This window comes from Varanus komodoensis, unplaced genomic scaffold, assembly GCF_004798865.1.
Source record: "Varanus komodoensis strain SLA01 unplaced genomic scaffold, ASM479886v1 scaffold12, whole genome shotgun sequence".
Taxonomy (NCBI): Eukaryota; Metazoa; Chordata; class Lepidosauria; order Squamata; family Varanidae; genus Varanus; species Varanus komodoensis.
In genome coordinates this window covers 6,359,384-6,374,180 of record NW_025335349.1, presented here as the reverse complement: position 1 = coordinate 6,374,180, position 14,797 = coordinate 6,359,384, and the positions used below count along the sequence as shown (strand labels likewise).

The window sequence follows — 14,797 nt, the reverse complement described above, 5'->3', positions numbered from 1 at the left end:
CTCCCCCCGTGCACCAGAACATGTTCATTTGTGGAGCCAGATTTAAGTGAGTGAATTCTGTGAGTCACATGGGCACTTGGTCTGCATCTTTTCAATGGTTTGTTAATTAATCTTAATTTAATTCAAAGTTCTATGATATAGGAGATTGTTCTTTGTTTTCTAGTCACATATTGCTTGCTTTCTGCACGCAGACATATGGCTCACCATTCAAATGTTTAGGCCATGTTCAATGTCTCTACAGTCACTCATTGATAGGGCTTTTTAAAAATTGTACTATTTTTAATTTGCACATAGGGTTCAGTTGGTGAACCAGGGCCTAAAGGAGAACAAGTGAGTATTTATTTATTTAAACTTTATTTATTTGAAACTTTTGTATTCCCTGGCACTGAAAGGAAAGAGATGCATGTTCTCATTGCATCTTAGCCTCCCAACATTGCCAAAACTCTGGACGTGCCTGCTGCTTGCTGCTAATACATGTCTTGTTATAACACAGGGAGCTGCTGGCGGAGAAGGAGAGCCGGGAGCGAGAGGCGACTTTGTAAGACCCGCTTTTCAATCCACTCAGTTTTGAAGACTCAGATGTAGAACTGTCAGATGTAGATTTTGCTTCCCGTAACATGGACAAATAGAGTGTAGCACGTCCTGCTGCAAGAGTTGCACATTTAGCAGGGCTGAAAAGGAGACTCTGAGTAATTTAGAAATGTCAGGCGAGATTCTAAAAAATGGTTCAAGTTTTTTGATAACCTCTAGCTATTGGACAGTCCCAAGGAACCTGAGTGAGTTTGTATGGCACAACAACCACCCTGGGGATAAGCGATGGTGTGTTGGTGACTTTCTGAAGTACCTGCATTGAGCTTGACAGATGATCGAACTAAGCATGGTTGCTGCAATCCCCCCTCCTCTGCTTCCCTCCCCTTCCTCCAGGCAATACCTCAAGACATCCTGTGAGGAAGGATGGGGCTCCTCTCCCAGAGAGCCCCTTCGCTGAGCTGGTTCCAGCTCACCATGGCTGCCCACGAGTCCTCCTTGCGTGCACAGGGCTTGTGCCCTGACATGCAAGACAGAAACTTCCAGCCTGGCCTGCAGCACCATGCAAAGGGCTGTGCACTTTTCCCTCGCAGTGGGCAGCCCCCATCCTCGCCTCAGCTGAGGCTGGGCATCGCTTCCCATTGCACGCCAGGGCTATGAGAACAAAGCAGAAAAATAGCCTCTTTGCCCCACTAGTGCAAACAGGGATCCTGCCCTGAAGTGCAGCAGGAAGAAAGGGGGAGCTGGTTGGTCACCCTGCCTCCTGTTCCCTCTGGAGAAGGCAGCAGGGTGTGTGTGTGAGAGAGAGAGAGAGAGAAAGAGAGAGAGAGAGATTTACTCAGCAGTGCCTCTTCAGACAACAGGGCTGTAACAGCAAGCAGATGGCCAGCTCCTGCCTTCTACTCTCAGGCAGGAAGTGGGAGTGCCGAATTCACTAGCTGGCACTGCGCTGTCCTCCAGGCAGTGCCGCTGAGCAGCTCTGCCCCCCCTCTCTGCTGCCTCCAAGTAGACCTGAGGCAGAAGAAGGCAGGGCTGCCTGCTCTGCTCTGCGTCATTGCCCCGTGTGGGGCAGCACCACAAGCTCCTGCCTCCTGGGCACTTCAGGGTTGCTGTACTGTATTGGAATAACTGTTGCCAAAATAGCAATTCCACGCATTGCAGCAGGTTGGCAATTAAGGAGCAATTGCCCCAGAAGCTGTAATCCACAAACCAGCCGCTTACTGGCTTACTTCATCAGTCGGCTGGACTGGAACTGCTATTTCTAGAAGCTTTGGAATGGAGAAGACCAAGGACAGCTCCTGCAGCCCTCACAGTTTTTTCATTGTGTCCCGGATTACAGGATGCCTTTTCGGAGTGTTTGTGGGCCAGCTCCCTTGCCAACAGTCATACTCTGAATTTGGTGTCGACAGATATAAATATGGTGATCAGGATGTCACTCTCCTGCAAAATCTTATTCTAATGTTCCTGGTTACTGGCTCAGATTATTTCAGCTTTGGCTTTTCCACTGAAAATTGTGTACAGAGTGTGCTACTATAGGTCTGTACTAGCTAGTTGGATACTAGTTGGATACTAAAACTTTACACTGGATTTTCATAACGTTATTTATTGTGGAAGACAATGCAAATGCTTCAGAGGTGAATTTTGAATGTGGCATATAAATGCATAAATGCATGAAGGAAGCACTGCTTTCAGGAAATATTTACCCAAAGCAAAAACTCCAAATTCTTTTTTCTTCAACCCTTTAAATTGTGAATTTATAGTAGGTTCTTCTGTTGTATTATTTCTTTAAGCTTATATCTAAGTACAGCAAGAAGTCTCATTTTCCCTAATGGTGGTATACTTTGTAAACATTTAGAGTACAATATGAGATTCCTTATCTTTAAAATGCACAGATATATACCATCCTGACATAATTCATCTTGTTTTGTTAGGGTGACATGGGATTGCCAGGCCCTAAAGGATCTGTAAGTATGATGAACTACATTGTTATGAAAAATCAAAACCATAATAAATCAGTAGAATATTTGCAACGAGAGAGGGGTGGTTAATGCAGTTTAAATATTTAGTTCTCCAAGCAAGGAAGTTAAGGAAAATATAAGACATCGTTCATCATTTTCATTTTAAAGCTGTGGATTACTAGAGGGGTTCTCAGAGTGAGAAAAGTGACTTCCTGGTTTGTGGAATATAGAGAGTTGGTATGTACTGGTGAAAAGAGAGGTAAATTAATGAGTCAGTGTGGGAAGGGAACAGAGACTTCACAACAGAGGAGTAGAACTGTATCTGTGGACTGAATTTTTATACTGGTCACATATAAGGCTGAGCATCTTTTAGGCTTGTCACGTAGACTCTGAAACTGCAGTCCTTTTCATACTAACTTGGGAGTAAATCCCACTGAATTCAGTAGAGCACACTTCCAAGTAGAACATCTAAGACTGCACGATAAAGAAGGATGCAGAAACTGATTAGGACAATAAAGGATTTCACTGCTAGCAATGTTTTTAAGAACTACGTAGTTGTACCCCCTTTTTTAAAACACACACGTGTGCTTATAAGCACTTTCATGCATGCAGAGATAGGGATTGGCAGTGGGAGTGTTCGGCAATCATGACTGAGTTAATAGCATGTGAAGCATGGTTATTGACATCCAAATAAACCAGCATATGGAACTAGGGTTAAACTTGGTTTAATATCCTGGCTTGTTTAGAAGCTAGGGATCACAGCCTTCTGGTTCAGATGTTACAGATTCCATTACCTGAAGACTTTCATACACTAAGAAACCTAGTCTAAGCATAGCCACTGTGTGCTTGATGGCTTGGAAAAGAAAAAGGGGGCAGGGTTAGCTATGCCTTTTGATGGGCAAGAAAGATCAGAAGGACAACACCAAAACAGAAAACTGCAGCAGTTCTTTTAAGAAAGAATCAGCAGGCCTAGTTCAGACTGGCCTGCTCTTGACTGGCCTCCCACTGGACTTTTGAAGTTACATACAATGCACTTTTAGTTATTTGTTTAATCTGACTTCCTCATATGCTTTCTTACAACTGAGCTTGTTGTTTATCACTTCAATTTCTATATGTTTTTCATGTGCTAGTTTGGAACTTATATTCCTCATTGATGCATGAGAATGCCAGCTAATAAATCCATATGAGCAACACTCCTCGGCTTGGGAGCACCTTGTCTGGAATCTCCCCTTGTTTGCAACCTGGCTCAGCCCAGGAATTATTGCTGTAACATTCAAACCAGGTCCGTGACTTTGTTCCTTTGGAGTCTGAACCCTACAAGGCTTGGTGTCAGCAGCTCTATAATTGCATCTCTTCTTATACCTGCCAAGAGGGACCAGATGTCCCGTGAATGTGTACCAGCTCTGTCTTCAGATCTCCTTTACTGTCTGGACCAAACACGTCCCTGCTCTGCTCTTGCCCTTCGTCCCATCCTGCCTCACCCCAGTTCCTTTCTCTGCATGCATCTCCTACCCCCTAGTTTTTGCTTAATGCATCCCATAGTCTCAGAACCAAACCTTATCTTCACAGCAAAATATGAAAAATTGCCCAGATGAATAGCAGTTGCATCACTGAGCACTGAATTAGAATTCATTTGTGCAAAGATCCTGAATTATCCTAGGATGCTATTTATATTATAAACAATGCTGGACATCTTGGCGAATAAAGCCTTTAATACAGGATGCATTAAAATGGAAATGCAAACTGGTTTTCATTCTTGGGAGGTGGGGGCTATGTAGTCCCTGAACATGCACACACCTAGTCTGAGCAATGAAATTTCAAAATAGGAGTGTAAATCTGCTGCCCCCCCCACAAGATCTAGCCCAGGGCAAGGTCCTGAAAAGGAAAGCCCATTATATGCTCGCAGGATGAGGGAGAACGCAGAAATGCGGTTTCAGGAGAAGCTGTCAGATACTAGGAAGCCTTGTAAGCAAAAGCCCGTTATCGATGTCTTCTGTTTCCGACATTTTCCAAAATATAAATAAAAAAATTCAGGGATGAAAAGTAACATTGGCATAATTCTTGTTTCTCTGAGAAGAGAAATAATTGCAGTCAGGGTTTTCCCCCCTTGATGGTTTCAAAGCAGCAGTTTTCAAATGCTTGTATTACCCATTTCTAGCTTATCTAATATTTATTTCTTCTGCCGTTATATTTATAGAATGCAGAAATGAGTAGCTTAAAAGCTCTCATGATTTATGGCCTTCTTGGTAGTTAAGCTGTTTTGAAATGTTTAATATATTCATAGGATTTGTGCAAAAGCACAAGTTTAGAATTGCTTCAGGGATTCCTATTGCACTTGTAACGTCTCGCTGTGGAGGTGCTTGCCATGCAATAGTCCTTTCCTTCTCTGTTGACCAACAGCTATGCATAAATGTGCTCCCCCAGAGTGAAGCCCCAGTCTCTCTGGCTAAAGCGAAAGGAACCTCCCTCCTACCTCTTCTGTGAGGCTTCAGAAGTGCTGCCACTGGGTTCTTCCTTCCGCTCCCGTGCGAGTTCTAGCCAGGGCTTAGATCAGAACCCATCGTGCACAGCAGCCACATCGAGAAAGGGCATGCTGGAACCTTCTGGCTTCTCTCTTGTGCCTGTTGACCAGGGATCCGAGACTGTCAAGGGAAGGCTGGCCAGGGAGCTGCCAAGTCTCATGCCCAGCAGAGGCCCCAGCCAGGAGCCCGGGCGTCGCACTGCCCCTTCCCCACTGCAGCCGGCTTGTTCCCCTCCCTCTGGCTCTGGCCCTGGCTCTGGCTCTGGCTCTGGCAGTGGTGGTGAGAGAAGGAGGGGCAGTGGCTTTGCTCCCTGGCAAGTGGCAGCAAAGTAGAGGTGGAGGGCAAGGGGAAATGCAAGAGGGTGGCAGTGGCCGTGACAAAGCAGGTTCTCCAAGGGAGGGTGGGAGGGAGGACATGGGGGGTGCCTTGCCCAGGAGCCCTCGGCAGCCTGGCCAAAGTACCGCTGGGGCCTTCCTTCTCAGAAATCTCTAGAACTGCGCAGACATGTAGAGACACTCACACTTTGATTGCCTAACTGGCCTTTCTGTTTTGCAAAGATGCAAGTCTGCAAATGTCAAATCATAGTTCTTCCCAAGAAACCCCGTAGTAGATGACTCAGAAACCTGAGCACAGCATCAGAGAGCTGTTGTGGCAGAAGAGTAATATGCTTGGTTCCTCCTTCTTCTTTTGCTCTTTCAGGCTGGGAATCCCGGTGAACCAGGGTCACGTGGGCCTGAAGGAAGCCGTGGCTTGCCTGGCGTAGAAGGACTGAGGGGGCCACCTGGGCCACGTGGTCTGCAAGGTGAACGAGGATCTCCTGGTCTGCCTGGCAGCCAGGGCCCAGCTGTAAGTAATCGTTCCTTGTTACGCACCTTTTTGTGTAATGACAAGGCTTACGGCTGCATTAGAATTGAATCTGCAGCTGGAAAGATGCTCTGTGTGGCTTTACCTAGCAGCAAAGCTTGATGCTGTAGCCGTTGGGTGTCATGGCTGTCACATTATCCTGCTTGCAGCTGGATCCCATGGATCTGCTTCAGCTGGATATCTGCCTTGCTGTAGCTAAGGCAGTGCCTTCTGAGAGGCAGGGGAGGCTGCGAAAATCTGTTTTGGCCCAAGCCAATGTTCACGTCTTGCTCCGAGCACAAGACACTCCTCCAGGGGCTTTTTGCATCCCATGAGGGGGCTGCAGGCAAGTCCTCTCCTTGCTGTGCTGTGGAACCTTGGCAGAGCTCAACGGGCTCTGTGACCTCGCCAGCCTAAAGCCAGTCCCATTGCTCAGGAAGCGCTTGCATGTCCGTGGAACCCCAGGAGCCGTTAGCTCAGGGGCTGCTGGAGTGTTATGCTCTGTGTGTCCACTTCCTTCCAAGCACACCCCATAAACAACCAAGTCTAAAGAGGTAACTGAAGATTACTGTAAATGCCAAGTTTACACAATTGTAATCTGTGCCATGATTGTGGTATGCATTGGGTTGGGAATCCTTTGTCCCTGTGTAGCTTTTATGTACAACCAGTGCGTTTTGTTCTCACCACCTCATTCCATTTTAGATGTCTCAGTCAAAATAGGGAGCACAGCCAGATCTTGACTGCTTATGCCTGCTCGGATGCCAAACTTTTGCATACAACACATAGTGCCAGTTTGGTTATTGCCACTGAGCAATGCCCTGTGTGGTTGCTGTCCACTAGTTCTCTTGCACTGGTGGAAAAGGAAATCGCAGTTCCTGAAACATCTCAGGAATTATGGAAACACTTATTTCTGGACTGGGACAGCTCAGCAGAGCCCCTGTCTGCTGCACTAGCATTTCTGCTTGCTTCTGGTTGTTTCAGGAACTGGTTCCTGCTGTGCTAACAGGATGTCCTACTTGCAATGCAGCTTTGGGCTCCGTTGAGTATTTTACTGGAAAATCCCAAGATGGTGGAGTCCAACGTGGTTCTCCCCCACCCCAACATTCTCTCTTTGGGCTCTTTCCTTCTGCTTCATCCCTCCCTCCCTCCCACCCACCCTCCTCAGGCCGCCCGTGTGGCTGCTCCTCCCCACCCTCATCATGTCTGCAGTTGCATTTGGAGTGCTCGGAAACACGGAAAGGAGGAGCTGCAGGACGGCATGTCTGGGTATGTGGGTGCTGCCTTGCTTGCACCTTCTTTCCTGAGTTCCTTTGCATCCTTCATCATTTTATCCATCCTCATCTTCAATATCCTCATAAATGGTGGCTAAAAGGTGATTAAAACATTTTAATAAGTTTTATTTGAAATTATAATCCTAAAAACAAAGAAAAACTAAAAACAACATCAATCATCAAAAACATTGGGCCTGCTGGGTCAGCCCCCGCATTTTTTTCCATTTATGACAACTTAAAAACATATTTAAATCTATACAAAGTCCCATTTCTCTAGCCAATAATAAAAAGAGTCCCAGGTTTGATAGAAGTCAGTATCTTCTTTCTCCTTCAATGATAAAGTCAATCTATGCATTTCTGCACAGTCCAAGATCTTTTTAAAAATTAGTTTGTCGGTGGCTAGTTCTTCACTTTTCCAGTGTTGAGCAAATGCAATCCTCGCTGCAGTAATTACATGTAAAATCAGATACATTTCTTGTTTGCTAATGTCCACAGGTATAATGCCGAATAAGAAGACTTCAGGTTTAAAAGCTAAAGGTTTTTGTAACATTTCCTCAAGCCAAAGGTGATTAAAACATTTTAATACTATGTTTATTATTTCAGGGCAGAGAGCCAACAGATGCCCACATCAAGCAGGTTTGCATGCGAGTGATGCAAGGTAAACTTATATATTTTTATATATTATAAGTTTGAAAGCGAGTGTTCTTTTAAAAAGCCAAAAACACTGAATTTCACCTGGCCTGCTTGAGGGTCATAAATTTGTTTACATTTAGAATGTTTGTGGCATGTGTGTTCTTTCTCAGAGCAATGTGTGTGCTTAAAAAAATGAAACTAAACAATTAGTTCCATAAGTGGAGCTGGCTGGAGCTGGGGGTCAGACTAGATGGCCCGGGAGACCCCTTCTGGTTCGCTCTGTATCTGTTTCTAACTGAAAGAGAAACTTTGGTGCTGGTGCTGGTGATCACCTTTACTAAATTTTTCCTTCTGGGAAGATTTCATTTCCAAGCAAGGGATCAATACCAGTTACTCTTGAGAGCAGCTTTGCCTTAGCTCCAAGCAGCAGGAACAGGACACCTGGCAGAAAGCAGCTCCGAGGAGGACAGTCGCTGATACCCTCAGTGGTATTTTTGTCCTGTAACGTGTCAGCCAGCTTCCCCCAAGCTGGTACCCTCCAAATGTTTTAGATCTCAGCTCCCGTATTCCCCGTCCAGCCTGGCCAATGACCAGGAAAGCTGGGAACTGTGGCCTAGAACATCTGGAGGGCACCAGGCTGGGAAAGGCTGATGTAGGCCGGCCTTTGTTTCTCAGTGGCTCCTGCCTGCCGCATCGCCTTCTTGCTGGTGCTTCTCCTCTCCCGTCTCTGACTCCATGCTCTTGCTTTGACAGAGGAGAGGGGCAGCTTTACTGGGCGGTCATGCAGGGGCGAATGAGAAAGGACGTGGTTCCTGCCCACGTGAAAGGAGTGTGTGGAATGGGTAGGGAGCGGGAGGGGGAAGAAGAAAGGGCCACCTCGTGCCACTTAGTGATCACACCCATGTAACATACGGAAACTGCAAATACCCCAAATAATAAAGGTAGTTTGGGAAACAATGGAACATTTGAGGGAAATATAATGTGAGGCAGGTCTGGATAGCTTTGGGGCAACCAAAATGATCAAGGGGCCGGAGCACCTGCTCTGTGAGGAAAGGTTACCACAGTCAGGCCCTTTAATTTAGGAAAAAGGCAAGCAATAGGGGCATGGAAAAAGTGCAAAGTTAGGTATGGCATGAAGAAAGTGGCTAGGTAATACTAGAACCTGGGGTCTTCCAGGGAGACAGAATGGCAGGGGACTCAGGACAGAGGAAAAGACGTGCCTCACATCATCAGACAATGGAATTTGCTGCCCCAAGATGCAGGGATGACCGTTAGTTTGGATAGCTTTTTAAAGGGACTGGACTAATTCATGGAGGATGAGGATTTAACTGTGTGCTGTGTGAAGAAGTACTTCTTTTCCTTTTCCACAAATGCTGGCTTGCAGCCATTGTGTTCTCACAGAATGCTTCAAAATGGGCATTGAAAAAAAGTACCATCCAAGTACTGCTGTTTCCTGTCCGTATGAGTGCTGTGTCATCTATGACAGATGCATGTTACCTGTGATCCTTTCCATCTTCTGCCATATAAATAAATTACTCACAATTTTGAGGAATATCTAAAGTTTGCTGTTGTGTGCCGTAAAGTCATCTCTGATTATCATGACCTTATGGCCAAAGGCTCTCCAGAATGGCCTGCCCACGACAGCCCTGCTTAGCTGTTCCAAATTCAGGGCTGTGGCGTCCTTTACGGGGTCGCTCCATCTCTGCAGGACAGCACCATAAAAAGCCAGGCTCTGGCACTTCTGTGCTGTCCACTGAATAAAACTTGTAAGAACCCCCTGCTTAAGCAAGTAAGAAAAGAAAGTAGATATGAGTTTTAAAATGTCTTGGCAATTGCTGAGGGATATGAAATGTGTCAAATTAATTTCTTTGCGATTACAAATGAGTCTAAAAACAAGTGAACTCCTATTGTGTGTCTTCATAATTTCTTCATTGTTTTCACTGAGCAGAACATCTGGCTCAGTTGGCTGCTAGTCTGCGGAGGCCGGAATTTGGTGCTCCAGGCCTCCCTGGCCCGCCTGGCCCACCTGGAAGCCCTGGACCTCCTGGAGAAAATGGCTTCCTGGGGCAGCTTGGATCCCGAGGTCTGCCGGGCCTTAAGGGCCCTCCCGGTGATCTTGGGCTGAAAGGCCCCAAAGGTAAGAGGCACAGAGTGGAGTGTTAGCAGTGCTTCTGAGTGAGTGCCATGGGAGTGAATGGCTGGATTCAGACTGCATGTCGTGACTCAGCCTGGACCCTCGGAATCCATAGGCACAGAGCTGCATAAGCAGCCCACACTTGGAGGTCGTTCCGTTTTGTAAGCCCAGTAAGCAAGTGTTAAACCATCCTTGCATAACCCTTGAACACACCAGGGAAATGCAAAAATAGTTTAACACTCACATAAGCACTGGCACGGCATAACTTGACAACCCCCAAATGGATGTCGCAGGCAGCAAGGCAGCTCTCTGGGGATCACGTAATCCCTGGTGAGCTGTCATGCTGTCCTTTATTCTTCCTTTAAGCCCCTGCGGCGTATTTCACGGGGGAAATGTGTTGGACCTTTAGCCCCGCCTCCCAAGCATCACGTACCAGGCATGCTTTCTGGATGCTTTGTCACCGAGGAGATATCCATAGGATTGTGCTGGAGAGTTTGGCTTACATATTTAATGTATTGATTGCTGCTGGATGTGTGTGATATGGAGCCTAAAGGAAAATGTGTCCAAGTTGATCCAGAATTAAATTAATAGAAATAACTTCAACAATGTTCATTCTGTCTTTGAAACCAATACCTGAAGTAACCTTTCCCTTCTCATTTTGGTTCAGGGAAAGAGGAGGAAAACAGTTCCATCTTTTTAGTTAGTTTCCTCCATGAGGGTTCTCCAAACATCCTAGCTTCTAGTTCTCTAGGCTGTCATACAGATTAGGGATGTGAGGCCTGGAAAAGAAATGGACAAACTGGAGGGTAAAACAGTCGGATTTTTATTTTGGAAGCACCTAGCACCATTTTTTCTTTCCCAAACATGGACAACATGTTGTAGTTTTGGATTATGAAGTCGTTCTTTTAAATGATGAGCAAAGTTTTTAAAGGAATGTGTTTATGTATTGTTACCCAGTCCTTATTGCCAATGATTTCTACAGAAAAACTGCAGATGCAAAATTTCTGGAAATAAGTAAGCCATGTGGGGGTGGGGGCTGTAGCAAGACAGCTCTCGGCCTCCTTCCCTCAGCCACTTGGGTGCTTCTTCTTGATGGCTGAAAGTAGCCATTTGATAAATTGCACGCCGCAAGGCTGATGGGAGCTGAAGTCCAAAATACTTGGATGGACTTAGTTTCAGAAGGCTGTCCCAAAGTGGCTTTGGAGCTGAAAATAGCACTACAATAAACAAACTAAAGCCACCTTGAGTTCCTCGGAAGTAAAAAGTGGGATATAAATAAATGAATAAATGTTACACATTTTTCCATTTTCCCCAACTTCCCATTACTGGAATTTTTTTTTTTCATCTCTAGTACAGGCTTGCTGGAGTATCATGCTCATCCTGGGGTAAGAAAGCAGAAGCTCCAGCCCCAGCCAGATGTCGTGTGCCTCAGTAGGAAAGTGTGGCAGAGCTGTGCGAGACCAGGATCAGTGCAATCAGTGCAATGCTGCTTGGCCGCAGAGTCATTAGACACCCCACCTGACTCCAGGAAGGCAGCATGTACACATTTTAAATAGGCATACAGGATAAAACAAATAACGGTTCGTGAATCTGTTTTAGGTGAAACAGGTGAAAAGGGAGAGAGAGGACCCCCCGGCCGAGGACCCAAAGGCTTACCAGGACCAATAGGACTTCCAGGTAAAAATTAAATCTTATTCCTAGGGCCTCTGATGTGTGCTCACACATATTTAACAGCCACCTGGAAATACAAGTGCTTCCTAGGAAGGGAATGTGTTGTGAATAGAAAGCTCCCAGTTTTCTGCTTTTGAAGGCACCGTCTCCCCAGCTCCCAGGTTGTTTAACCTTTCTCTTTTGCAGCATCTTAGCCTATATGCTGGAGGCGCCATATGCCTCTTAAGAATTCCAGCTCAGTTCCCAGATTATAGCTAGCAGTCTCATGCTTTTATCCAAATGTTCTTTTGTCCCAGAGGTTTTTATTTTGCATCTACATCTGTGCGGGCAACTGTGGATTTGCTTATTCATGACAGCAAGCTTGTAACGCAAGAAGCCAAGACAGAAAATTATTAGAATCATGTTCGAAAGAAGCAGAACTGCCATCCTTTGCACGGAATGGCAAAATTACATGAGGGCAGGATCAAGTGCACTGTGAGTGAATTAAAAATGGCAAATAGATTTCCCACTTAACACCAGAATGTGTGATATGTGTGAGGATTTGCAAATCCCTTAAATTTCATTTTGTCTGCCCAGCGCTTTAAAATATAGCCATGCTGTATCTTGCTGTGAGGAGAGGAAATGCTGTGGAAGAAAAATCTTCCTTATAAATGCAGCACAAGTGCCCTCTAGTGGATATTATGGTACAAGTGACTTGCCATATAAGAGCTAGTCTGACAGTAACCTCAAAAGACTGCATTACTGTGAAGTTCTTCAAATATTGCAATGGGTCTACTCTACATGGAGCTCATGTTGGTTTGGTTCAATGGAATGATGATCTGATTTTTTGGTGTTCCCGATGACATGACTGCCTTCATTTATGCTGATGAGAGACGAGGGGAAACGTGAACATCAGACTGAGTCCTTTCCTTTGGAAGAGGAGCCTTGCCCTCCGAAGCTGTTCCGCTGGCTGCTCTGAAGGGTGGTGAGCTCACCGGCTGAACTAACATGACCCATGTCCTGTGTCTGCCTCTGCAGGGGAGCCGGGCAAGCCCAGCTATGGCACCAACGGGAGAGATGGGATGCAAGGCCCACCTGGAGCAGGTGGCCTACCTGGTGTCCCAGGCCCCCCTGGTCCTCCGGGCCCTCCTGGCTATTGTGAGCCATCAGCCTGCACCGTGCAAGCTGGACTGCGAGCTGCCAATGTGAAAGGGCCGTGAGAAGTGCAAGCGTTCGTGACGTGAGCGGGTGGAAAAAACGTACTTCTTATCTGTACATCTGACAACGGAGCGAAAACAGCAGAGGAAAGCATACTGTAAAAACACAGAGAATCCTATCACAGGCTTGACAGACTTAAAATGCACTGGTTGTCCCCATTCTTCAACTTGTACAAGCAGAACAAGGCAACCACACTTCTAAAAATGGTGCTTACCAAGTGATACCAGATGGCCTTTCTTTCTTACCGTGGCAAAAGGCAGCTGTCTGATTTTTAGAAAGACTTCTTCCCAGCTACTTCTCTTAACCCTTCCCCCCATTCAGATGGTGCTGCACTGCGGCGTCAGAGACCATCAAGTCCTTTGGTTGTATTGTCCAGTTCATTTATAAAATGTACCCAGGTTTGTCTGTCACTGTGATTGCAAAAGTATAGGCCTAGATGCCACATAAAAAAACCTGCCTGATCACCAGCCACAGATCCCATAAGCCACACATAGGGGTTTGATTTTCTACTCTAATAGGTCCCGAATTCTGCTTAATGTGACACCAGTCACCAGCTCTACCATGTGTTCATCTGTCTGAGAAGAAATTAAGGCCAAAAAGCCACTGGTAGGGGAACAGCTAAGACTATTAGCTGAATTTATTTATTTTAAAAGATCTTAACTCATATCTCTGGTTGTATAAAAGGTGAAATAAATATCATTTTTTAACCCTTTGCATTCTTTTGTATGACTGGTAAATAAAAATAAAACAAGCAGCTTTGCTGAATTACCTTCTTCTAACTATCCCATTATATTTTTGCATTTCATTTTCCGAGGGAACAGAATTGCATTGTATGAAGTAATTTGCTGTGTAAATTCATATATATATTCTTTGGTCTGACATTTTGCAAGAGAAGAATAAAAGTGCCCTTTTGTAAATGGCCATCACTCTGCCCTCCGCCTCCCCCACCCCCCGGTTGCTGCTATATAGCACCTACAAATTCTGGATGTTGTACGCTTTGCATTTCCACATGAACCTTCCAAGTTACTTTGACATAACTGCTTTCCAGCAGACCTCTGGGCATTTTCTCAAACTGATATTAAACTCTGAGAGAAGCTTTTTGTACAAGACAATATACTTGATTTTTAAAGTCGATTATAAAAATGGACATATACAAAAGATCATAAGAGACACCTTCCTTCACTTGATTATTATTCCTTTCTACAGCTTTATGGCGTTTGTGTTGCAAGCCGTGGTTTTCAAGCCATGAAGTTGGAAGATGTCCAGCATTCCATGTTATTCACCCTTTAAGTCTGAGCTGCGGTCTAAAATTCTTAGTTGTCAGCCCATTTACATTTGAATTCTTTCCTTAAAAAGAAAAGCTAATTGCCTGATGTAGCTGATGGAGGTCCTTAAGTGCTCCATAGGGTTTCTCTTTATGCTTTGGTAGACTCAAGGATTTCTGCAAAAATTATTTCCACCTCAGGAGTCAGTGCCCCCTGGTCATGAATTAATCTAACAAATCCATTAGAATATCTGGTTACTACCCCAAGTATTAAATTTTTCATTTCAGTTTTTCATCTTGGAATTGAATCTTTAGGAGTTGTAATTCAAAAATGTATTTTTATCCTCTGGAAAGTTGCAATAGCCATTGGCCAAAAGCAATAAAATCTTTTTTATCAGATTCCATGCGGTTGTACTTTGCTGAGAAAGAAAACTTATTTTGGGGTAGCAACTTTAAAGTAGTTGCCACCGGCACTTCCAATCTTTTTTTTTCTCAATTTTTCTTAGCAACTCATCTTAGGAAATATATTGGAAATGGCTCAGCTGTCTCTGGGCTGTGCCTCTTCACTACTCCGTGGATGTTGTCTTCAGAAGGAACTTCTGGTCTAATGTCATAGCATTCATAGTTTACTGTACATTTCTGTCCCACCCTGCTTCCAAAGAACCCACTTCCGTGGAGGTGAAGTAGATAAGTGACTGACATAAGTATGCCTTGTGGCTGGACAGAGATTTGAATCGTAGCCTCGCCAGGCTACACCCTCACCTGCTATGTCAGGG

The 14,797-nt window shown here is 45.2% G+C and overlaps 1 protein-coding gene across 1 annotated transcript in view; it reads left to right on the top strand.

The window, feature by feature from the left end:
- The window catches only part of COL9A1 (collagen type IX alpha 1 chain), a 68,721-nt gene extending 55,255 nt beyond the window's left edge, over window positions 1–13,466 (top strand). Inside the window, exons 24-31 of the mRNA XM_044421446.1 lie at window positions 295–330; window positions 494–538; window positions 2,460–2,492; window positions 5,708–5,854; window positions 7,726–7,780; window positions 9,704–9,892; window positions 11,489–11,566; window positions 12,578–13,466. Of these exons, the coding sequence (XP_044277381.1) occupies window positions 295–330; window positions 494–538; window positions 2,460–2,492; window positions 5,708–5,854; window positions 7,726–7,780; window positions 9,704–9,892; window positions 11,489–11,566; window positions 12,578–12,759 (765 nt within the window). The 3' untranslated portion in view covers window positions 12,760–13,466. The remainder of the gene's footprint in view (window positions 1–294; window positions 331–493; window positions 539–2,459; window positions 2,493–5,707; window positions 5,855–7,725; window positions 7,781–9,703; window positions 9,893–11,488; window positions 11,567–12,577) is intronic.
- Window positions 13,467–14,797: the final 1,331 nt, after the last annotated feature.